Source organism: Dreissena polymorpha, chromosome 11 (assembly GCF_020536995.1).
Source record: "Dreissena polymorpha isolate Duluth1 chromosome 11, UMN_Dpol_1.0, whole genome shotgun sequence".
Taxonomy (NCBI): Eukaryota; Metazoa; Mollusca; class Bivalvia; order Myida; family Dreissenidae; genus Dreissena; species Dreissena polymorpha.
The window spans coordinates 73,843,492-73,870,399 of NC_068365.1; the positions used below are offsets into that span (position 1 = coordinate 73,843,492).

At 34.8% G+C, this 26,908-nt stretch overlaps 1 protein-coding gene across 1 annotated transcript; it reads right to left on the reverse strand.

Annotated features, from left to right (window-relative positions):
• LOC127851278 (angiotensin-converting enzyme-like) lies at positions 1-26,680 on the reverse strand. The gene is made up of 16 exons (XM_052384929.1): positions 26,642-26,680; positions 12,724-12,828; positions 11,835-11,938; positions 10,476-10,637; positions 8,521-8,608; positions 7,977-8,120; positions 7,306-7,500; positions 6,933-7,030; positions 6,477-6,646; positions 5,905-6,029; positions 3,252-3,350; positions 2,831-2,975; positions 2,390-2,488; positions 1,473-1,595; positions 871-997; positions 1-484 (listed from the first exon to the last, which is right to left on the reverse strand). The coding sequence occupies exons 2-16, from the start codon at positions 12,818-12,820 to the stop codon at positions 308-310; spliced, it is 1,953 nt and encodes a 650-aa protein (XP_052240889.1). The 5' UTR covers positions 12,821-12,828; positions 26,642-26,680; the 3' UTR covers positions 1-307.
• Positions 26,681-26,908: the final 228 nt, after the last annotated feature.

Genomic DNA, 26,908 nt, shown 5'->3' on the forward strand with positions numbered 1-26,908 from the left:
ACGAGTTCATTGTTATTTTATTTGTCTCGCTATTCCATCAGTCAACTAAAGCATAAAAGGGAAACACGGGGATGTATCGTAGATTTTTTATTTTTTATAATTAGATTCTGATTATCTGATTTAACTTCATTAGACAATACAATATAGCCAGTGATTTAATTAATTAAAGGCCCATAATTACCATTCAGTTTCCTTAGTATTCAATATTCAGTGTTAGGCAGACATTCAAAGAGAATCAAAGCACGGAGTTCAGTCAGATCGTAGAGCACTTAACCTGGCTCAGCATTTTAACGAACGCATATTATAGTCACAGTATCGTCGCCAAAGATAAAACGATGCTAGCCAGGAGCAAATTGGTAAAGAAACCACTGGCTGCAAGGGAGGGAGCGCCGCTGAGAACCGTCACAAAGGAACTGGGTGGGCAGCTGTTCTTGTCCCAAGTCGCTGTCTCGTTTGCTTTTCTGTTTTCTTCTTTTAACCAAATCTATAATAGCGAATGGCATGTTGAAACAAACACATTTACACTACTGATGCCTGTATTTTGCTTGAATTGTCTGTTTGTCACACATGTATAACATATATGTGTTAGAGAAATATCACCTTATTCGATACTACAAAGAATTTTATTTGCAATCCATCATCATGATATCTATGCATTAATATAAAATAATACATAGTTAAGACCACACAAAATTACGTCACGTCTTAAGTTATTGCTTTGACACAAACTAGACACATATATTTGTTAAGGATTGCATATGAAACATACACTGTGCAATGACGAAAACTTCAAAAGCACAATTAGTCAATATCAAGATTTCTAGTGCTTTGCATTTATAGTCCTGTTAATCATAGACGTGGTATTCATACCCGGAGCGGCTCAAAGTACGCAACAATAGGTGCCGCACTGAGCTTCCTGGTCTCTCCAATCGTCCCCTTCGTCAGCTTGAACAGCGCCTCTCCCCAGTTTTCAGAGGCCCCCATCTGTAGCACGGACCTGAAAATGTGTTTTGCTTAAAATGCTTTGAAATGCGAGAAAATGTGTAAGTATAAATGATTAAATTTTCACAAAGATAATAAGCATAGAATAATGTCATACATGTACTTGTTGCAATTATTAAATATACGTTTTGACATTTTCTTCCTTCGAAAGGATGTATGTTTTTGCATAAAATAGAAACGTATTGCATATCTATGTTTATGTCGAATCGCTGTACTTGTTCTTTAGTGGAAATAAATTATTCTGCATATTCTGTAATTTATGACATCCACAAGTTGAAAAGGGCGTGCACAGAAAAGCTGCTTAAAGTTCTGGATTAACGGCTCGTAAGACAATGCCGATGCGCACAACCTAATATTTTGCGTATAAAAAATAAATTGTGATTGATCTACAAAACGTTAATATTCTGAGATGATAAATGAACAAGGACTACGACCTTACATGCATAATTAGTCCGAGATAAAACACTCACTTGAGTCTGTCACCCGCAGTCTTGCTATTGTAGATGTCGCACCGGTGGAGGGGGCGCGTGTTGTTCATCAACTGACAGAGCGCGTGGTGAAACTGGAACTGTAGCAAGGAACTCACGAAGTAACTGTGGCGAGATAAATGTAACGTCCGAGCAGATTTATGAAAACTCAGTCGCTTTTTAGTAAAATTATGTTTTATTTCAGTCCAATAAATCATTGGTAAAAATTGATTTTCCTACGATACCGGTAACGTAGTTCGTAAATATACAATTATTGTTGCATTCATGATAACGGGATATTAGTTGTACGCGATAATGTAATGCAAAGAGGTTTGGTAAGTTGTTAGTGAGACGCCGTAAAGTTTTGTCAGAGCGCGATTTAGACTTTGTTACACATATATTTGCTTACAGAATGTGATACTGTGTCTGTGCGTATATAAATATGTAATAAAACGTTTAACTGGGTTTTTCAGTTCTCAATATTGGCATAACTTAGTGCATCTGGGTAAACTTCTTGGCAGAGGCACTTAAAAACAACGCTGAACCATTAACAGTGTTAACAAAACTTTCAAAATCCCATTATTATTGAATGTTACTACACTTTGAAGATAAAACCGATCAGCTTTATTTGCACCAATGTATGTTGTTTTGTGTTAGTGCGGGGATGGTCTATTTAAGACTCCTCGTTAACAGTATTGAATAAACGTTTGCGAAATGCGTTTGCAGAACAATGATAATCTTATTGCAAAGATGACTTTCAAAACTGACCCCCGACCCAACAGAAGCTTAGCCCTCTCAATCTTACATTAATCTCATTAGAATGATTGCTAAAAAAACATTTTGAAATAAACAATTCTATTGAATATTCGACTTTTATACACGCAAACAAGAAACATATTTATTTAAGGAATAACTATTACCCCATATATTGCGTGTTATCGGCGATGTGGGCCTTTGCCCCCGGGTCGAAATCCTGCTCAGACCGAGCAACTGGTGGCGAAATTCCCTGGTATTTACATCTGCAATCATTTTGACATTATCCGTTAAATTCCACTTATACGGCTTATACTAAAACGGTGATATTTACATTGATGTCACAAGTTTTAGCAAACTAACGTGTGGCAAACCTAAAGCAAGTTTTCGTACAACCACATAATTGTTACATTTTTGCATTTGAACCGGAGCTACATACAATGTTTTAAAATGCATTGTAAGTGCATTTTAACTACACATGTATGTCTGAAAATGAGATTGAAGAAATATAATAAACGAAATCCATAATATTTGACAACATTCTACAAATGCTTTCAGTTATTATTATAATGGAATTAAGACCCAGTGAATATGGCTTCAATAGTTACCTGAGATCCCACCATGCCTTGTTGTAGTTGCTAGGCGACGTCTCACCCCGGAACACGCTCCAGCGCCATTGGTCGACGAGGTAGCCCCACGGCAAGAAAGCCACACTTTCAAGCGCCATCTGCATCAATAAGTTGATGTCACCCTCTGGAAAAGCGTGATTATGGCTAAATGTTGAGTATTTTTGTCAATGTCTCTACTTTTTAAGAAGAAACTGGTAACATGTGTGATTTACAACGAATATGTTGATCCGTCCCTCCCTCCCTTTCCTTCTTAAAGCTGGAATACTCGGAGGAAAACCCACCTGCCCGGTATGGTGACAACCAAACAAACACACATGCTGCCCGGTTCGCCTAGGCGAGAAGCGAGTGTGCCAACCACTGCGCTAGCCGGACAGCTCGTCATGCGATTATATATCCGTACCAGTGCCGTTTGGAAGCTCCTGTATTAGGCCCATCAACTGGAGATGCTCCGGAGTCAAGAAAGACAGAGTGACGATATCGGCCACAGCTTCGTCGAACCCTAGGGGCGATAAAAATATATATGGTTTTTTTTTAACATTTGAATATTTCGACCGTGCCAATTTAAACTACAATCATTTAATAAATCAGACTATACTGTAACAACAATCAGATCGAGATATTTACCAATTTAGTTTTGCGCCGTTGCTTTATTTGTACATGTAAGGTCCTCTTGATGAACGAACAATACATGTAAAGCCTTAATTGGAAAACTAAAAAAGGATCTGCAGCTTCAGAGAAGATACTACGAAAGCTTGTGATGGTATTGCAGCAAAGGAACTATGGAGATGCGTGGAGAAAAGCATTTACATGTTTGTATATAGCAGAAAATGTAGTGCCTAATAAGCTTAATAAATGTGGAGGTATCGGGGTTGGTTGTTTAGATCCGGATTAGGGAACAGATTGAATATGATGATCGTTTTACGTCTGCATATTAAGGCAACCGCCGTTGAGATACAGGTCAGTACAGGCGACAGCGTGTACGCGTCGTTTCTGTCGACCCTACGGTAGATCGCAGAAACACCGGAACGGGTACTCAATAAACTACCGGTGGAGCGATATATGACGATTTTAGTACAAAAGAGAATGCTGATTCGAATCAAATGCAAAAAAAATTTAAGTGCGAACTTAAATTCAAAATGAAGCCAAGAGAGTCTTTTCGAAACGGACGGATGGGAAACCAGACAGGCAATAGGCCATCTACCTCGTTCACATATTCGGAGGAACGTGGAACCATACACGATTGATACCATTTACCTCGTTGACATACATGAAGGCACGGAAAAGCAGACTAGATTGAGTCCATCGACCTTGTTGACATATGTTGAGGCAAGGGAAACAATAAAAGTTTGAGACCATCTACCTCCTTCAAATATGTGGAGGAAGGGAAAACCATACAAAATTGAGACCATCCACCTCGTTGACATATGAGGAGGCACGTGGAATCAAACAAAATGGAGACAATCTTCCCCGTTGACATATGTGGATGCTCGGAAAACCATACAAACTTGAGACAATCTACATCGCTGACATATGTGGAGGCACGAAAAAACATACACGATTGAAAACATCTACCTCGTTGACATATGTGGATGGCAAACTAGACAAGATTGAGTCCAACGACCTCATCGACATATGTGGAGGCACGGGAAACCAGACAAGAATGAGACCATCTACCTCGTTGACATATATGAAGTCACGGAAAACCATACAAGATTGAGACCAACTATCTCGTTGACATATGTGGATTAAAACCAGTCAAGATTGAGAATATCTACCTTGTTGGCATATGTGGAGGCACGGCAAAACCAGACAAGATAGAGAACATTTTCCTTGTTGACACATGTGGAGGCACTGGAAACAATACAAGATTGAGACCATCTACCTCGTTGACATATATGGAAGCACGTGGGACCAAACAAGATTGAGACCATCTACTTCTTTGACATATGTGGAGGCACAGGAAACCAAACAAGTATAAGTCCATCTACCTCGTTGACATATGTGGATTGCAAACCAGAAAAGATTGACAACATCTACCATGTTGACATATGTGGAGGCACTGAAATCATAAAGATTGAGACCATCTTACTCGTCGACATATGTGGAGGTAAGGGAAACCAGACAAGATTGAGACCATCGTTCTCGTTGACATATGTGGAGGCACGTGGAACTAGATAAGATTGAGACCATCTTCCTCCTTGACATACGTGGATTAGAAACCGTACAAGATTAAAAAGGCATGGGAAACCAGTCAAGATTGAGACCATCTACCTCGTTGACATAATTTTAGGCACGGGAGAGCGGACAAGATTGGTAGTTTAATGCGGATGCTTTGTATGATGAAGCATGTCCCTGGCATAGCGTTTGCGGCATGAATTAGTTAGGATACAAGACCAGCGGTTACTTGCAGCAAACGTTCTTATTTATTTTAAATGGGTAGATACAACATAAACGTGTATATAAAGACCGTTAGACTCGATTGGGAGTAATTTTCACTGCGAACGCGGCCGTTTTAACCAAGACAAAAAACATATTATAGACAGAGAAGACGACTTTGACAATTATGTTAATAAACGCATGTTTATAGTTTCATAACGACGCTTCCCGGGTCAATTGGTTGCTTTAGAAGACGAGATAATTTTATAAGATGCTTCGAACACAAACTCTTATGTATCCGTTATAGGTCTCATGGCGTCTTAAACGCCGGAAACTACAGTGAGGCAAAATTCGGCAGGAGGTTGCAGTTCTACATATGTCTTATTTCAGCACATCAAATGATACCATAGTTGCAGACTATGAAAAACATGTATTATAGATAGTTGTTTTTATAAATGACCTTACGAACTCTTCATTTAACACACTGCATATACACTAGGTGGAAGCCTAGTCGACAACCAGCTGCACTAGACTGAACGTTAAACAATCGTTGATTTGTGTACGCCTCACGAACTTAAACATGCACAAGTTTATTTGACTATTTATTGCTGATTATTTGATACAGGACATACACATGATAATGATCAAATAAAACAGTCGGAGAAGTTAAATGTTACCCTGGTTCGGGATGTTGCGGAAGAGAAACGGCTGATGGTTGTACTCGAGGTAGTACTGAATGTGACCCATCTCGTGATGAATGGTTTTCAGATCGGCCTCAGTCACGGTCGTGCACATTCTGATCCTGCAAGAAGAGGTCAACGGGAATCGCATGGTCGCAAGGTTTTAAACGCAAGCGAATGGCAGATATACGTTTGCGAAACAATGCATCGCCTAAAGACGAACGTATCGCCTACACTGCGATACTGTTATCCGGTTTCGATCAAATCTGTGATTAAAGTTTAATGTATTGGATTTATATTCAGAGTATGGCTGTCAATGTTGCATTAAACCTTTACTCATGTTAAAAAGATAAATAATGTTAATTATTAAAAAAAAACGACAAAATGAATATGAATTGTTATACTTTAAATATTCGTTTGCTTGCAAAGCGCGCATCATCGATATGTATATCCAACATTTAAGTGTTTGCATGGAATCGTGTAACAACTATTTTTTTATAGAAAACTTGCCAATTTATTAGATCAGACATGTTTGTCTTATTTGAAAAAATACGCGTAGAAAAATATACCTGAAGTCAGTTCCGTTGAACATATCCACGGCCTCTCCGCCGCAGACCACTTCTCGGTCTTCAGGTTTGACCAGCTGAGAATTAGTCCAGAACGAGCCAGGCATTGGCTTCATTCCGAGAGAAACGAAGAAGTCTTCCGCCACCCTGAACATGTGGGTCACATTGTAGTTCTGCATCAACAAAGACAAACTCTAGAGTATTAGTATTTAAAAAAATAGTTTTCTGTAAGTAAACAACAAAATCTAAACGTCCTTGATTTTTTAGGAATAAAAAAGTAGTTTTTCTTTATGTTTTATCTGTTGCAACTACAACTTGGTGTTACACTTCTGGACTGTCAATATCAATTTGGAGGCAATCTCAACTCGTGCATGGTTGTATAACGAAAAGATTAATCATTAATAACTTACATAAAAAATTATTCCGAACGATAGATGCGGAGCGCATCGAAGCCTTTACCTGTTCAATCATTGCCTTTGTGAGGTTGTGACTTCCTTTCCCTGGGTATGGCTCCAACAGATCGTAAAGGTTGGACCAGCTCTGTGCCCACATGTCCCCTTAAGCAGAAACTGAGGATGCAAGTGTATCTCATTCTTGCATAAAATTGTATTGTACAGAGCTATAGAAATGTGTACAAATGTAAAAATGATCAATAACATGTTGCGAAAATATTGTGCTTTCTTGTCTTCATATCCGAAATTAATTTTTGAGAAAACAAGCCTTAAAATATTACAGCAATTAAATTATAAGCTTACAAAAACAAAACGAATCCCATATTTTGAAATTACGACAAAATCTCTTCAGATTGCTGTAAATAAATATTTAATTATACCAAACAGATGAGCTGGAATGTGGCCGGATGAAGGGAAGTGCTTTGTGCCATAATGCGTTCTCAGCTTGCGGCGGACGAATGCGTGCAACTCGTCATACAATGGTGCTAACTGATCAAACAGTTTACGGACGTCATTCTCGAACTCGGGGTCCTCGTACATCGAACGATAGTATGCGCCCATATCAGCGTACTTTCCTGAAATAAATATTTCATTTGAAAGCAAGTATATTTAAAATTCAACATATGTCTTGGTCGTTATAATACATCGTAATCTTTTTAAATCCAACCACTATTGGTAAGTTATTTCGTGTAGAGATGTGCATTGGTATCAATGTTTCGACAACATGCAATAATCTTTCAATATGAAAAGCCTGTTTAACTGGTATTTTTTTTAACAAGTACATGTAGACAACAACATTAATCATATTATTCTTGAATTATCGTTATTTTCTTATTGATGCAGTATTATTATATACATGACCAATCTATATTGTGTATACCAATCTTTGTTATTAATAGATATAGCCAGCAAGCATTTCGTGAAGTGAAATTTTATGTGACTCTCAGTATTAAAAGTTACTGGACTTAAACAAAATAAAATGTTGAAAACTGAAAGCAAACAACGTTAAGTGACCAGCAATATGACGACAAATAAGGGAGTATGACCAAACCTCCCGCCTTGATAGCCATATTCATAAGCGTGACCATTTCCTGGTACTTGCTGCGCATCATCTTTCCGCTGACGTCACGCCAACCTTTCCAGGCGTCACGCAGTTCGTCGTAGTTCCGGCTGTTCGTGAAGATCTCGATCAAATCTGACAGAGAATCCATTAAATTAAAACGTTAACATTCGAAACTTTAAGTAACATTAATATGAAAAACATGACTGTTATGATACCAGACATGAACAATTTTCGCACATAGGTGTTATCATATCATATATGCATAACAAGCTTGAATAAGTATAGGTAAAAAATCACAAATTCCTGAAATTCTTCATTTTTTTTTAAGTTGCAGATTTAACTATTTTAAATTCGTAACCGATGTAATACAAAGTAATCTTTTAGTTTGGTGTCTTCTAAAATTTAATAAAAGTATTTTTGCATGTTCAAAGTTCATGCTTAACAAGTTAGCTGTAACAATTGTTTATGAATTTCATTAACAGCGTTCTAACAACTAAATTCAGTAAAGACAGCAGAATACAGGAGAACATACCCGGCTCGAGCTGGTGACATGCAGTGGAAGTCTTGCACCATTTCGCGGTACTGTAGATGTTGAGCATTTCCGCTTCAATTTCCGCTATCTTAAAACAACAACAACGAAAGGTCCATTTCATGTTAATATTGTTATAATAAAGCAACAACCTTAAGGGGTGTTGCTGCAGTTTATTTAACCGAGGATATATTTATGGCAACACCGATGATGCTATTATCACAACTCAATGTTTTTGTTATCAGGATCATCAGAAATGACCTAGTTGGTTCATAATACAAGTGTTAGTATAGTGGCTCGATCCCAGGATGGGGTTAACTTTTTTTAACCTTTTTTCTCTTGATTAAATTTCATTCTTGTATGATACTGGAGCTCTTTAGTCCTTTTGTTTACATCTATCAATTGGAAGCATTTAATCACAAACTTCAAAACATGCCGAAATCTGTGAACAAGTACATGTAAGTTATTAATGATTAAGGTCGAGTTTGAAACTGGATGGTCTTATGTTTGTGATAAAATATTGTTTTTTATTAATGTCTTTTGGTAAGCTATTGTGATCCCAGTTAAGATTGTAAAAAAATGTCTTATGTTTATTCATATTTCTAACAATCTTTGCACCGTTACTGGGTTTTGCCTTATGGCTTTATTTTATTAAATTTGACGTAGACGGTAGGGATTGTTAAAACAAAAAAAAACTCTGTTAATAGTGCAGTGACCCCCTTTTCATGTGTGTTTTACGTAGACAATACGTAGATAAACATATTTTAGCAGTTTCGCAGGACTCTATTACACAGAAAAAATTTAAATTCCTTTTATGTGGTTACAATAGTAGAAAAATGACGTTTTTTGGGGTGACATAAAAATTATAAAAAAAAAAAGATTTTCTTAAAATTTAACTTGTGTACTCCATTTTATTAGTAGAGTGTGGTTTCATTAAATGGTCTATGATGTATCTTAGCTTATATAATATCTACATGTTGCCAATTTTTATAGATAATTAATTATTTTTACGCAATAAAAGATTTTGCTGTTTTATTGAAAAAGCACATGTTATTAAATGGTGAATAAAATCAAAACAAGGCCGGTGACCCTTTTTATACTTCTTTTTTCATATAGTTTTTGTATATATATCTTAAATATAAATTTTGGACAAAATCTATAAGATGAAAAAATAATCAGCAAAACTGCAGCAACACCCCTTTAGCGAAATGAAGCAAGAGTAGTGAGCGACATTGTACCGTTATCATCAAGAAAGTACAAAAACTTTGGCATCACACATCCGTTTTATTATTTAAATGTTTTGTAAAAAAATATAAAAAACAGCAAAAATAGTGTTAAATTACTAATATGCCGTTTTTATAAACAAACTTATGCAAACATAATCCGGTTTGGTTTTTTACTAAATTGTCCTACAATATAACATAACAAGATAAAACGTGCATGGCATTCCGAATAAAATCAGTTTTTCGCAATTATGAAAAGATGTGTGTTGTCATAAAATGATACCTTGTACCGAAAAGAATATTTACTCCAATATGGCGTATTATCACGAGTTAAATTTTTACACATACAATGTTTCGAGCTTCTTATCCGAGCAACGAAAGGACATACTATGATTGCGCCTTTATTGTTAACTGCTTAAAGTAAATGACTTAAGCTCACTATTAACATTTTGCAATAAAAAATGACTTACTCATTTTGAAAATAAATTTACATATCTAATGAAACTTGTCAAACAGATAATCACACTTTGGTTTTAAATTGCTTGTTACATCACACTTTATCTGTGCGTCAATGATAGAGAATTACACACCGATTATCAGGTAAATATCTGAATGCGTTCCGTAAAAAAAAAGTCCGGAAAATGGAATGCCGGACGGACTGACGGACGAACAAACAGTGCGAATGCTATATGCCATCCTATCGGGGACATACAAATCTGTTGTAGAAATATTAACCTTGCGTAGAACGTCACTGTCGTGATAACCAGAATATCCAACATCTAGAATCTTGTGTATCATACGTATTAAACTGGCATTGGTCATTTCGCTAATGTTGAACTTCGCTGCTTCTGAGGCTTCTTTTTTGTTGAAATCGGAACGCTGCACTTTCATTTCCGTCTATAAACATAGAATGGTTTTAATCGTCTTACAATATGTTTTATAACAACATCAAGAACAACATTATAATAATATCATTTACAACAACCGATTTTTTTAGCCGTTTCTACAGCAATAACACAATAATCTACGGCGTGTTTTCGAGTTAATTATGGCCTAATGGCCATAGACCGACAGCACAAATAATCATGACCTTAACGGAATATTAAAAATATAACTAAAAAACAATATAACACTGAACATATCCGTACATTTTTATGACGCTTCTTAAGTTAGATGCTTCATTTTCGTAGTAAGATTAATCGTCTTAAAAGTGGACCTACTTCGTACTTAACAGCCACCGTCACTCAAATGAAGCTACCATTACGACATTCACGTCTATCTATCATGACGCCTGTCACATGTATTCGCCTTAATGACATACAATAGGCTATCATTACGTCACTAGCATGTACCAACCATGATGTCACTCTTATGCTATAAACATAACGTCACATACATGTAGCTACCATTAAGACTCTTATGTCTATATATCATGACGCCTAGCACATGAATTCGCCTTGATGACACTAACCTGTAATCACTAACGTGTGCCTACCATGATGTCACTCACATTTACCTACTATGACGTCACTCATATTTACCTGCATCGAAGTCACTCTCATGCTAATACCGGATTACTGATTAGTTACAGAAGGCCACTGCCTATGGGCCCCGCGACTTTAATGGAGCCCTATGAGACCTTAACGAAAGTATTTAATACGTAAAAGCTGCAGTGATAGCCAGCTATATTTGTATAAAATTCTACATCTAACAATTTACAATGTGATATTGGCATTTAGGTATTATAATGACAATGTAAAGCAAAACAAAGGGCATTTCAAAATTTTATGTCTTGCAAACCCTTGCACTTGTATGCTCATTTAAACGAGTTAAATCGACTGGGCAGTGGCGTTATAGTAGGCGATAAGGCCTAAGGCCCTGGGCCCCAAAAAGTGTTACTGCCTTTGGGCTCTATGTTACTAACCCGGCACTGACTACATGTAACCACCTTGAAGACACAAGTACCGACCATAACGTCACTTTCATTTACCAACCATGGCGTAACTTGCATGTAACGAGGATGACAACGCACACATGTATCCGCCTTGACGACACTCACATTAACCTATCATGACGTTATTTACGTTCACCTACCAATTGTTGGGAGTTGTATTCAGTGAGGTTAGTATCGTAGGCCCAGTACTTGAGGTAGTACAGGTGATTCATGTGTTCCGCCCTTTTGTTATAGCCGTTCAAACCTGGAAACGTTGTTAACAGAGATACGATTGCAACACGTACGCAAATGTAAGAAGCCGGCTATCATAATACATTATCTTTGTTCCTTTTAAGACTCACATTCTTAAATCTGGATCGCGGACAGAAAAACCACAATGATTGATAACTTTTATTTATTATACATCTACTCGTTTAACTTTTTAACAAAATACAACGGGATTAAACCGTATTTCAACAAGGGACAAAATTGTCACAAAACCAGGTTTTCATTGTGAAAAAAAATCTGATAAAGGGAGAAAACTCAAACTGAACTTTTGAAATGAACAAACAAAATTACCCCCCTTTGTAAGTTTGTTTTTTAAAAAAATCTATTTTTAGTCGTGGCGACCTTGACATTGGAGATATTGACGTGATTCTTTCGTGCGACACACCGTCCCATGATGGTGAACAAATGTGCCAAATGATTTTAAAATCTCACAATGAATGACATAGTTATGGCCAGGACAAGCTCATTTATGGCCATTTTTGACCTTTGAACTCAAAGTGTGACCTTGACATTGGAGATATCGACGTAATTATTTCGCGCGACACACCGTCCAATGATGGTGAACAAATGTGCCAAATGATTTTAAAATCTGACAATGAACGACATAGTTATGGCCCGGACAAGCTTGTTCCGCCCGCCCGCCAGCCAGCCCGCCAGCCCGCCAGCCCGCCAGCCCGCCCGCATTCGCCAATCTAATAACCAGTTTTTTCCTTCGGAAAACCTGGTTAAAAACACAGACTGATTCTGATATCCTGATTTTACCTGCCAAATAATCTCGTGCGCGATCATCTTCATTGGCGCTGACATCCGAGACCAGCGTTGTCATAGCCACAATAATCAATATAGAATGTATCTTCATCCTGCAAACTATTAACATAGTGTCATTAGTTAAATGAATACTGTAATTATTCTATCATTCAGCCACAATAAATATTTTTTCTCTTATATTTTGCACTGGGCACTTTTCGAATATTAAACAGTTTTTAATGAAAGTTTCGTAAAACAAAACTACAAACACGTTAACTGCTAGTCATTCATTCATTTATTGTACATATGCGGCCACCGGCCCAAATACAATATGCAATCTAATACAACATTTGTGTGCACCTGACTAGTGTCACAAATCAACCATATTTACTAAACAATTAGGTCTTAGCTTTAGGTACATATTCTTTAAACGACATTTTCGTTTTCGTATACAAAGTACACTTTGTATTGTTCCAATGACGTCAACAACATCAATATAAATATAAATATAAATATATATATATATATATATAGTATAAACTTGACAACACTCGCCTATCCGCAACAATTTCTGAACCGTGACAGACTAATTGTCTAATTAATTAAAGATAAAACAAAAAGAACTGCTCGTCATTTTGCCTTTATCTAGACTACCTATTAGAAACGAAACAATAGGTAGTCTCAAGGCATCAGCAATAATTTTACTATCAAAAGGAACATTACAAACATCATGTTCGATTTATATACCGTATGCTAACGAAAAAAGATAACAAAAAAACCAATCCGCTATTTAACTAGTCACATAAATATAGACATAAACTGTACAGAAAATATTAATTGTCATATATATACATAAACTGACGCCTCTCTTCTAATGCATTATATATAAACATAGCAACATTTTGAATGGTTGTCACATTTCTTGTTGACATAAGACTATTAAATACCTCTTGACTTACATTATTTAAGTAATGAAACGGAAAATACTTTCTTCTTAATTCTGCATATAATGAACATACCATAACAACATGATACTCATCCTCAACACAGACGTCACAATAAACACAAGTTCTATATTCACGTTCCAAGTTAAAATAAATACCTTTCTCAATCATAAGGTTATGTGAGCATTGCCTAAAGTTTGCGAGGCATTTCCTGAATTTATGTACATCAATAGCATTAACATACTGTTCAGTACCAAATTCATCTTTGTAATTGATGTAATGATACAATTTACTATTTTCAACACACCGAGCTCTCCAATTTACAATATATTTGATTTTTCAGCTCCCTAACATAACAATCTAAAAACAACTTTTCATTTACAACTACCTATGCCTCCCATACATAACCAAAGCCATGGTAATACAATGCATTTCTAACATTAATTACCCAGTTACAATAACCTGAACTATCATAAAACATTAACATGTTATATGTAAGGCGTGGGTATCTATCATTTGGTATACACAACAACCTAACCTAGTATTTCATACACCTTTTTGCTGATGATATATACATTGGTCATCTCCCAAAGTCACCAAGTATAGCGTCGTTGCATGCCGATTTATTTGAACCTAGGAAACGTTTACATGCATACATATGTACAGTTTCTACTGCAGGCATAGAATAAAGACCACATAATTCGGAACCATACAATTATATTGTTGCAACTTTACTATCAAACAGCTTAAAGAAAGTTCTATAAGGTAAACACTGAAACTGTTGGAGAGAATCAAAAAGACATAAAAGAGCTGTTTAAGCTTTCAAGGACATCGCCTCTGCCATTTTATGCAATGACAATTTACAATTAAAATATACTCCAACATATGTAAAACCATTTACTATCTCAATAGGTAAATTTGCATAAGACCATCTCTCATGTCTAGAAGGACGTCCGCCTCTCTTAAAACACAATATCTGTGTTGTTCTCAATATTTACACTCAGCTTATTGTTAGAACAAAACGTTTGCAGGACATTTAGTTGCTTTTGTAGATCAATGACTGTATCTGACAAAAGTGCAATATCATCGGCAAACATAAGTGGAAATATTTCTACTTTATCTGGAAACAATTGTATCCCGCAGATATTGTTTTCAATTAATAATGTATGTAATTCATCAATAAACAAAACGAACAAAATCGGACTGAGCTTACAGCCCTGACGTAATCCTAAAGGACACGAAAAAGTTTGGCTAAAAACCCTGTGATGTTCTAACATATGCTTTTACAGAGACATAAATTGATTGTATAACATCAAAAAGATTACCCTTTATACCTTGGTTGTGTAAAATATTCACTTGTCATATATAATCTATTGAACAATTTACTAAGAAATGGCCATAGCACACTTTTACCATAAATAAGTTGCTGCGGTATAACATTCCCACCGACAGCCATCTTAACATATATACTTTTAATAGAAGCACATATTTCTTCATATGTTATACATGAATTAAATATAACGTCTTCCATATCGTCAATAATGACTTGTTTGTCGCCTAACTCTGCCTGTAAGTCCTAATTGGGCAGTGTAAAAACACCCTTAAAATATTCGTTCCACTCCTCCAGCGTAATATTTGGTTCGCTGCGTGGCTTCCCGTCAGTCGCCTTGTATACGCCCAAAAGTCTCGGTTACCTGTCGATTCTAGCTTGCTTATCACCCGCTTGTTATATAAACAGCGTTTCCTCTTACACAAGTGTTAAAATATTGTTTAGAGTTTAGATACATTTCTGAATCGTTGTCGGTACGACTACGTCTAAAACGTTGTAACAATTTTCTACAGTCACGTTTGTCCACATTACATGTCGCATCAAACCACGGAGTTCGCCTATTTACAAAATTTCGTTTTACCCTCTTAAAACGTTCACTTCATTTAGCAATAACACCCTCAAACTCACTGATTATGACATTTATATCTTCGTTCACATCGCCCAGCTTATTTTCCGATAGACAGACATTTTCACTCAAAATTGCTTCTGTAAGCCCCTGCACATAACACTCTGCATTTTCATCGTTTATATGGTATTTACTAATCTCCCTTTTGGAATTTGACGTATTCGTACATGGCGCTTTACATTTTACACACAATGACAAAGGTAAATGGCAACTCTCTGGATAGTCTAAAATAACACAGCTGTCTATATAACTAAACAGACTTTGTGACACAATGAAATAGTCAATTGCACTTCGCCCGTTCGAATTTATAAACGTGTAATCAGAACTTGCGGATCCAAATCGACCGTTTACAATATAACACCCATATGCTTTACAAAAGTCAACCAGTTCTCTCCCATATCTATTAACAACAGAGTCTCGGTTAACGCGTACAATACCAATATCACCATCAAGAATACCATCAAGATCCTGAAAAATTGGAATATTGCTGTTACACACTATGAAGTCTAACATATCCGATGTACGTGCGTTGAAATCTCCGCATAAAACATATTCTGCATTCGTTAAATTTATCTCACTTTTAATATCTTCGATTTGTCGCAGAATTGACCTATGGTTATTACTCTGTTCATATTGTCTCAAAATATAACAATTTAATAGACATTATCATTTTTCTAACTCTAAATTCATATTCGCGAACATGACGAAGGGCCAGAAGATTGTTTTAGGGCTACACACCACAAACAATATAACCACGCCGACACCACATATGTTTTGTTGTATAAGTTTACATAATGTTTATATATATACTTAATGTATTATTATTCTTAATGTCGTCTGAAAACTTTAGTATTTAGATATACAATATGCTTTAGAAAATAGTAAAGTATTTTTGGGCCGATTATCGCCAGGCCACAAGTAGTTAATGATGTTACTTTTCCCTGGTTATATTTTAATTTGAATACAAAATGTTGAATTTATTTAAATATACTGAATGCAGTAAATATTGTCTGAAATGTCACTGTTTCAAGTGGCATTTTTCATTTAAAAATAAATGATGATTTCAAATGCGCGAATATGATTAAGTCGACAAATGTGGTTTATCCAATAAAGGATCTATATTTGTAGTGCTATAATAACTTTATGCAAGGTAAAAATAATTTATATTTGATTGTTACTATTTATTTTATGCTTTCCGGAGAAATATCAGTGACTGAAAACTGATAATTTAACTGTTTCAAACAGTGAAAATTAACAGCTAGTGAAAATTATCGATAATTTTCACTTTTTGCTGTGAAATGACGTAATTTTTTGACGAAATTACGTCATTATCCCAGCGAAAATCTTTAGTTAAACTCTTAAACAATGTGTCCAGATTTGCGTTATTCCGTCTTGACAGAGTTGTCGTTCGTGCGGGTAGGTATACCTACTTCCGGTGTTAAGGAAAACAATGGGGAAATACTACTGTTCCATCGTTAAATGCCATAATTTTAGCGGTATAATCGGTAAATTTTCATAAAAAAAGTAAAATAACATAAATTGCCTAAAGACTATTGTACGAGAAAACCTTGGATGATAGCAATTATCCGGAAATAATGGTTTCCAACGGCGTATACTCGCGTCTGTTCCGACCACTTTCGAGACAGAATCGGTCCAAACTTTGTTCACCGAAACAAAATTCCTACTGAAAATATACTTCAGCGCAAAGTAGTACCAAAACATGAAAGAAAGCAGCGTACATTAAGACAGCCACCTCCAGAAAATATCCCTGTCACCTCTGCGCTACATTCCATTCGTAAGTACCAGACAGGTAGCATGTTTTGTAGTCATAATCAATATTGTCCACATCATGTTCAAAGGGTTAATAAAAATATACGTTTCCCCTATAGTTTCATCCATTCCTATGAATTCAGCCTTCAAATGTAAGACATATTTGGATAAACATGAGGTATTTATCTTATTTTTGTCAGAAAATGTTTAACATAATATTAAAAGGGTAAAATAAAACACAATAGATCTAGTCAAATTTTGATAATGTATTTCTTTTATTCTATATTATTTTACATACATACATACATGTAAGCGTTATGCATATAAACCAACAAATTCATGAACATTTCATTACTTATAATGAATAATATGTCCGACACATAAAATGAAAAATAACAAAATAAACACACCCACCCGCCTTAATTTTCCTCAAAATTTGGATGAGAATCTAGTTATATATTTTCTATTGCCTAATGTTGAAAATTCCATTACATTTCTCGTTTTTTGGTTTATTTTTGGTGTTTTCACTTCATATACTCTTACATTTGTTAATGCAGCATCAATTTACTAAAACAATATCCCGGAAAGAGAAAAATAATGCAGTTGAATATCAACCGTACTTTCGTTTAAACCACTGACGACAGAAATGATTCGATTTACGATGTGAATCTTAATTTAGTTTTAGTGAAGATTCGTTCATAAGACACAAATACACTTTTTTGTTTTACGGATCATTTACGGCTTAGAGGAGTGGGTGAGTCATGTAAAATATCGAATATAATATATATATATTTATAAACAACTGGTAGCAAGATGAGTTGCAGATAATTGGTCAGTAACCACATTTTAACTAAATCTTTTGACCTCTTAATTCTTTTTAGCTCAACTCAACAGTGAAAAATGCCCATAATATCACTTTAAAATCGATAATCCACCGAATCCAACAAATATCCTCTCTATATTATAGTTTATTAATACGTACAAATATGCACGTCATTTCATTTATTCAAATGAATAAATGATACCGTAGTGCTACATTTAAATATTTTAAGAATGATTATAACCATTATAGTTGCGATGTTATTGAAAAGCAATGCATTGCCCGCAAAATTTTGAGATTTTTCGTTAATACTATATTTTATAAGTGAGTGTAACAGCTGTAATATTAATCTTAAACATTTAGGCTTCGTATTTTAACTTATCGGGATTTTGGATATGAACTGTTGAAATATAAACGAAAAATCTAAAATTTTACCGGGACATGCATTGCTTTTCAATAACAGCGCAACTATAATGGTTATAATCATTTTTGAAACATTTAAATGTAGCACTACGATAGCCTGTGTTCATTCTGTGAAATAAAATAACGTGCATATGTTTACGTACCAATAAACTATAATATATAGTAACAATAAATATAGATATTTTTACCTTGCATATTTAATACATATTGTGTATTTTTCATTAAACATTGAAATAAACATTGCTTGTATTCGTCCATATCCGCACTTTTCGGTCATATCCGCGGATGTGAGTCACATATGCATTGTTGACGGACCGCTTTTTACCCGGGATACTCGTGATACCTACCCGAATGGGAGAAAACGTATATAGTTTCGAAAAGACCGAATTGCCCCCGTTGATTAACAAGCTAAATAAACACAGTACATACAGTAGTGTAGCTCCAAGCTAATCCGTTTTTTTATTCCTCCACACAATAGGCACAATAGCCACTGTCCCTCAAAACAATGACCATCACAATGGAATGTCCGATAGTGTCCGATAGTGTCCGATAATATAATCCGAGGTATGAATCCAATGACAAAATTACACAGTTGATATTAAAATTATCTTCAAATTTTGAGTTTATCAATCATCATTTTGTAACTAAAATACCACGAACTGCTAGATCACCCCATTCTCATCATTTCAGTATAAATTTCAACAGAGTATTCTCATAATTAGTCCATAATAGAACATTAAAACTGCAGACACATTTAATCGTGACTTACCTGTCAGGGGCACTACCACAAACTCTATATGCTATTAACTAGGGCTGTCACGATTCACCGGTATACCGGTATATCGCGGTGCATGTCGTGAAAAAAATCGCACCGCGGTACGGCGTTGCCGCACCGGTTTTTTTTAATATTATTATATTAGCACAGATATAAATACATTACATAATTATTTTGATATAGATATCGTTTTGAAAAATGTAGAAGCGATTCAAAAGGGCTAAATAAATAATCCGTTAATATCCAGGTCAAGCAAGCGCTTCCACTTGTAGATGTTTAACTTTCACGTTTAAAATACGGCGATGTATGGGTCCGTACCTTTTTTGGAATTAGGGAAAGATTTCATTTGCAAATAAGTTCATAATTATCAAAAAGATGTTTTTTCTATTTCTTATTTTCTTTCTTTAGTATACGATCGTTCAAAGCATGGCACTTCCGAATCATGTTATCTTAAGATTCTGAATAAGTCGAGGAAGAGTCAGAACGCTACGGATTTTCAATACTGGGCCCGCTGACTCCGCATTTTGAACATGCCCTTGAAGCGTTCGATTTACACAGATCGTAGTCACAGCTATTGTTAACAACATGGCGGACATTTTAGAAAAAGACGCGAACAATAACAATGACTACTTCTATCAAGTTTATTACAGTTTCTTTTACAGTTTCTAGTCATACTATGATACCAGTGTTTTTTGATTATTGAGTTTAATAAAGTTTGTAAAACTTGTTATTCTGCTGTTTTCTTCACAGATACATATTCTGTAAAATATCGCGGTACGTACCGCGATACAGTGTTGACGTACCACGATATACCGCGGTACGCTCACGGCGTATCGTGACAGCCCTACTATTAACATAGTTTCATTTTATCCGAAATCATCGAACCGGCATTTACATTAATCCTGTTACATATCAAACCTTTGCTACGTAAACTGGTTGACTGTAATAAACACATTTCAGATAAATACAAAGAGTCAGTGGGCCGCAACGGTTGTTTTATTGCCTGTAACACTGTAAATAGGTAACGCAAATGTGTGTCCTGTGTACTCTTAACAGATGCTGATTTTACCTGATAGCTTTAAACGATTGCGTACTGGCATTCTTAAAGGGGCCTTTTAAAGGTGCCTTTTCACAGATTTTGGCATTTTTTAACTTATTCATTAAATGCTTTATATCGATAAATGTAAACATTGGATCGTAAAAGCTCCAGTAAAAAATCAAGAATAAAATTAAAAAAAGGAAAAGAACATTGCCCGGAACAGGTTTCGAACCAGTGACCCCTGGAGTCCTGCCAGAACCCTGAAGTAAAAACGCTCTAGCCTACTGAGCTATTCCGCCGAGTACACATACTTGACGTATTTTATACCTTATATAAGCAATCTTCGTAGTTTCACCAAATTTAACGACAAAAACAGAACTCTCCAAATTATTCAATCGTTTCGCGTTGCAACGCTTTATAAATTTTAGGTTTTAAAATCGTCAAAAGATGCATATAATGGCTATATTAGACCATGGTAAATGTTCAGTATTACTGTTTCCTCACAATTATCACAACTAAAACGAAAATTTGCGAATCTGAAACAACTTTTTTCAATTTTGTCAATTTACCAAAGCGTGAAAAGATCCCTTTAACAGATTTTGGCATGTATTAAAGTTGGTCATTAAATGCTTTAAATTGATAAATGTAAGCATTGAATATAAAACGCTCAAGTAAAATAGCAAGAATAAAACTAAAGAAAAAGTTAACCCTCAACTGGGCTCGAACCACTGTCCCCTGGAGTAAAAGTCTATCGCTAAGACCACTTGGCAATCCGTGCTCACACAATGTGTAATGTATTTTATACTCTATATAAGCAATCATCGTAATATTACAGAATATAACGATAACAACAAAGCTCTCAAAATTATTCAATTGTTTTGCGTTGCAACGCTTTATAATTTTCAGGATTTTAAATCGTAAAATATGCATATAATGGATATTTTAGAGCAGGGTTAATGTTCTGTTCCCGCACATATATCATAACCATGACGAAAATTTGCAAATCTGAAACATTTTTTCTTAGTTTTGTCAATTTACCATAACGTGAAAAATCCCCTTTAAGCAGTTGAAATGATATTTGTAAAGATGGCTTACGTTAAAGATCCGCTTCATGTACTCCACAGTATTTTCTTTAGTCCAAAGTTCAATAATCCCATGGCTTTTGAAAATTAATATTAACCGTCAAAGCCTATGTATTACTATTATATATATATATGAAATTATTCTCGGTTTGATAAATACGGTATAGTAGGTTTATTACGTGTTATTTAGAAGAGAGATTATGGTAATGGTTTAGCGCGAATAATGCACGGGTTTTGTGTGCATGTTTTAGCGCGAAAGCGCACGAGTTTTTCGTTTTGGGGTAAATATGATTTGCACATCTATTGAGTCGCCATTCGAGGGTGTATTTGACAGGCAAACGTTATGGAACAAGAAAACGAAAGGGTGATAACCCCGCCCGCCCGCCCTTAATGAGCAAATGTATGGTTAAATAATTGGTTACATTGCTTTTATGTTTATAATTTTGCAATTATAAAGTCTATATTTAGTATATTTTCAGTTCGGTTTTTAGTCCATGTGAGATGGGATCTTAACACAAACAGATTCCTTTACTGGGAAAGACGATGGGTGTATTTTCATTTAAAGGGATCTTTTCACGCTTTGGTAAATTGACAAAATTGAAAAAAGTTGTTTCAGATTCGCAAATTTTCGTTTTAGTTATGATATTTGTGAGGAAACAGTAATACTGAACATTTACCATGGTCTAATATAGCCATTATATGCATCATTTGACGATTTTAAAACCTAAAAATTATAAAGCGTTGCAACGCGAAACGATTGAATAATTTGGAGAGTTCTGTTTTTGTCGTTAAATTTTGTGAAACTACGAAGATTGCTTATATAAAGTATAAAATACGCTCAGTTTGTGTACACGGCGGAATAGCTCAGTAGGATAAAGCGTTTTTACTTCAGGACTCCGGCAGGACTCCAGGGGTCACTGGTTCGAAACCTGGTCCGGGCAATGCTCTTTTCCTTTTTTTAATTTTATTCTTGATTTTTTACTGGAGCTTTTACGATCCAATGTTTACATTTATCGATATAAAGCATTTAATGAATAAGTTAAAAAATGCCAAAATCTGTGAAAAGGCCCCTTTAAGTCTGAAGCAGCTAAGTTTTCTTGATTATTTTGACTCATTTTTTTACTTAATATTGTGTTGGAATGAGGTTTTTTAAGTTATGGGTGTCATGTTTTTCGAGACTCTCACTTCCTGGAGATAGTACCTCCAGCATATTTATTGAAATATTGGTATGTTTAAATTTCAGTGTTATTATTTTTTGTTGTCTTTCGTAATGAACGTTTAATTTTAAAGACATTCTTATTGTACGATTACTTAATATTTTCATTTTGGTGTGACTGGTTAGATGTTGAAGTCGGTTTAATATAGCTGTTCGTCATATGCATTTATATATTTCTCGGAATACTTATGATTTATCAACATTCTTTTTAGGTGCTTTATGGATTTTATGGTTTGAGTGATTTGTTTGTTTTTATGTTGATGCCCGGGATGTGTGCGGGATGCTTTTGATGTTTGTTTGTTATGTTAATTTGCGCAATGAAATTGATAATGTTTTAATTACATTTTTTACTAAATAATACTTAATGTTTACAGTATAATAATAGCTGCTTATTTGTAGATTTCTCTAAAATTAGAGGTTTCGGGAGGTGATGAAGGCAGCTAGACACCGGTTTCGAGCCATGGGTCCTCATACGTCCCCCTGCCATTAAAAGAAAAAATAAGAAAACAAAAATGGCAGTAGGGTTGCGTATCCCGCTCGCGGTTTTACCTAAATCGTTTATTACTACTGATTATTGTATGGGGTGTACGTGAAGTCATGTACACTTCTCTTGATTGGTGGTGATGGATGAATCTTCCAGATATTAGCAGCTTCTTTGAACAAATTAATGTTTCACAATTGTTAATTTATAATATTTAAGCAAGTTAGCGTGATTGATGGGCATTGGGGGCGTCCTGTGTGCACTTTGGGCATCGGCCAGGATCAGTTTATTCAAACAGTAACTCTTTATTTGAGATATATACATGACGTCTAATTGTTATGAATAAATTTGCATTTTTTCACATGACACACATGTGCATGTGAAGAATTCATAATTACATGCCCTACAGCATTTAAATAGTATCGTTTCAGTTCTTTATACACCTGAACAAAGATGTTACACCGTTTCCAGTCGTCTCGAGGCTCATCAATTGAGCGGTGCCGTTAAAGTCTATATCCATTGCACATACAACACATACGGGCGTCAGAAGAATTGTTTTTTGCTTTTATATGTTGAAAGTCCTGTCAAATACAAGCACTCACTCCTATTTTGTCTTTGGTTTATTATTTGTATGATAATGATAATGATGATGATATGGGTTATAAAGATGATGAGATTTTAATAGTATTTTGAGAATAGAGAATAAAAAATTTACTCATAACTATGAGTAAATACATATATATATATATATATATATATATATATATATATATATATATATATATATATATATATATATATATATATATATATATATATATATATATACTATTACATCAATTTAGTTATCAAATGCAATATGTCCCCGCTAAAAATCTGAAGTGTGACATAAAGATAAAACTTGTACGGCACTTGATATAAAGATGTTAAAGACACAGATTACATAACACACTAGGCAAGTATAATTAGCTGACTGACATAATGTATATGTCGAATTTTCATAAATAAAGATGCATACTACTGTATATTAATGCTAATGTTTGTTCTCCTTCGTCACAGTTCAACATTGTGGGTCTTCTTCAATAAAACAACATCTAGCACATTAGCAAATATGAAAAAGGTATATTTTTCACGGTGTTTTTAATTTTCGGACATTATTATCATCCATACCATAATCATCATCTTCTCCTTCCTTTTCTTGTTCTTATTCGTCTTCTTATTATTAGTATTCTTCATCATATTTATCATCATCTTTTCTCGCCTTTCCTCCTTCTCTTCCTCCTCCTCCTCCTCATCACCATCTTCTTCATCATAATCATCATCATTCATCATTATCCTTTTTATCATCAGCATCTCTTTTTTATGGCTCTTCTTCTTCTCCTTCTTCTTAATTTTCATCATATGTATTATCTTCACCCTCTTCCTTTTCATCATAATCATCGTCGTTGTCGTCATTTACTTCTTCTTTACCATCATCATCATCATCATCATCATCATCATCATCATCATCATCAACATCATCATCATCATCATCGTCATCGTCGTCGTCGTCGTCGTCGTCGTCGCCGTCATCATCATCATCATCATCATTATAATAATCATCATCATCATAATAATCATCACCACCACCACCATCATCATCATCATCATCATCATCATCATCATCATCATCATCATCATCATCATCATCATCATCATCATCATCATCATCATCATCATCATCATCGGCATCATCATCATCATCATCATCATCATCATCATCAACAACACCACCACCATGATCAACATCATTATAATCATCAGCAGCAGCAGCATCATCAACATCATAATAATCATTACCACCATCATCATTATTATCATCATCGTCGACGTTGTGTTCATCATCGTCATCATCATCCCAAATACAATTTATTCCCCTGACTTGTTTCGGTTTATATATACGTATATGGAAGATAGTTGTGTATAAGCGTAAAACCAGCACAGTTTTCATGTAATTAAACGTCTCTTCATCAACAGTTAAATGTTTATTGACAAAAAGTATACCTGTCTCTAAAGGAACTTGTTTTCAAATATTCAATACAAATGTATGTATTAATGTTAGCGGAACGGGAGTAAATTCCAAAAACTTTGCGATTGAGTTACGCATAAGCGCACAACTGAAAGTAATGCGTTACTTATAAATACTTTGATGGTTGATAAATCTCACTTTAAGAATAGAAATTTGTTATAAATAAATAAGCTATACACATATGATTTTTAGCGTCATGATTAAATATAACAAACATAATTTGGTTTTTATCAGAAATTTTGCTCAAACAAAGTGCAGTTGTCTCAAATAGTACTTAAAGGGATCTTTTCACGGTTTGGTAAATTGACAAAATTGAAAAAAAGTTGTTTCAGATTCGCAGATTTTCGGTTTAGTTATGATATTTAGGAAGAAACAGTATTACTGAACATTTGCCATGGTCTAATATAGCCATTATATGTATCTTTTGACGATTTAAAAACCTAAAAATTATAACGCGTTGCAACGCGAAACGATTGAATAATTTGGAGAGTTTTGTTATTGTCGTTTAAATTTGCGAAATTACGAAGATTGCTTATATAACGTATAAAATACGCTTCTTATGTATGCGTGACAGGATAGCTCAGTTGGCTAATGCGTTTTTACTTCAGGATTCCGGGGGTCTGGTTCGAGCCCTGCTGCGGACTACTTTTTTTTCCTTTTTAAAATTTTATTTTTGATTTTTTACTGGAGCTTTTAAAATTTAATGTTTACATTTATCAATATAAAGCATTTAATGACATATTTCAAAACATGCCAAAATCTGTGAAAGGCCCCTTTAATATATATGAACTGGATGTAACTTTAGCTAGGTGTACGAGTTTAAAATAGAGCACGAAAATGTTTAATGACCGGTACTGGAAGGTCGTTTGTGGGTCTTCAATACAATTAGGGGTGTACATATTTTTATTTACTGGATTATCAAATATACTACAATACTAAATATCGGTAAGCATATATCGGAATGCATACCAGAAACATATATTTGTGTATTGTATTATCAATGGTAAATGTTTATATTATTTATTTTAAATAAATATATATCCAGTCGATATTTGCATTATATCGTAAAGCAAAGTAGATTTGGTGGTATGTACGCAATGTCTGTATTGATACGATAATTTATATAGATTCATACAATCATTTAAAAACGTGAACTGTAATAAATCACATTTAAAACATTAATATTTATTCGATACAAAAAGCAATTTGTCGCTAACGAATGTTGCCGAACAAATTAAATCAACAAATGCTTGACTGTAGCTAAAACACTTATGTGTGCAATCACTTAATTAAAAAACCGCAATTACAATAACACACAACAATTACATAAATTAAATAAGTGAAGCTCTAATCAACATACGTGTGATCCGAAGCGTATGCCTCTGGTGTATGGCTTGGTGGGGTTAACATTTATATACTTTATTTGGGCCAATAATTTAAACCTGTTTACATATTACTCGCCTTCTTTAAAAAGACATGTTCACATACTGGATGACAAAAAAAAAGGATTCACAATATGAAGGAGTGATCAAACTTAACAAACGTTTAAAGGAAATACATTCTCTTTATGCCCGAGCGACAACTATTTCAGAAACGTGACCAGTTGCTTATACTATACATGGCAATT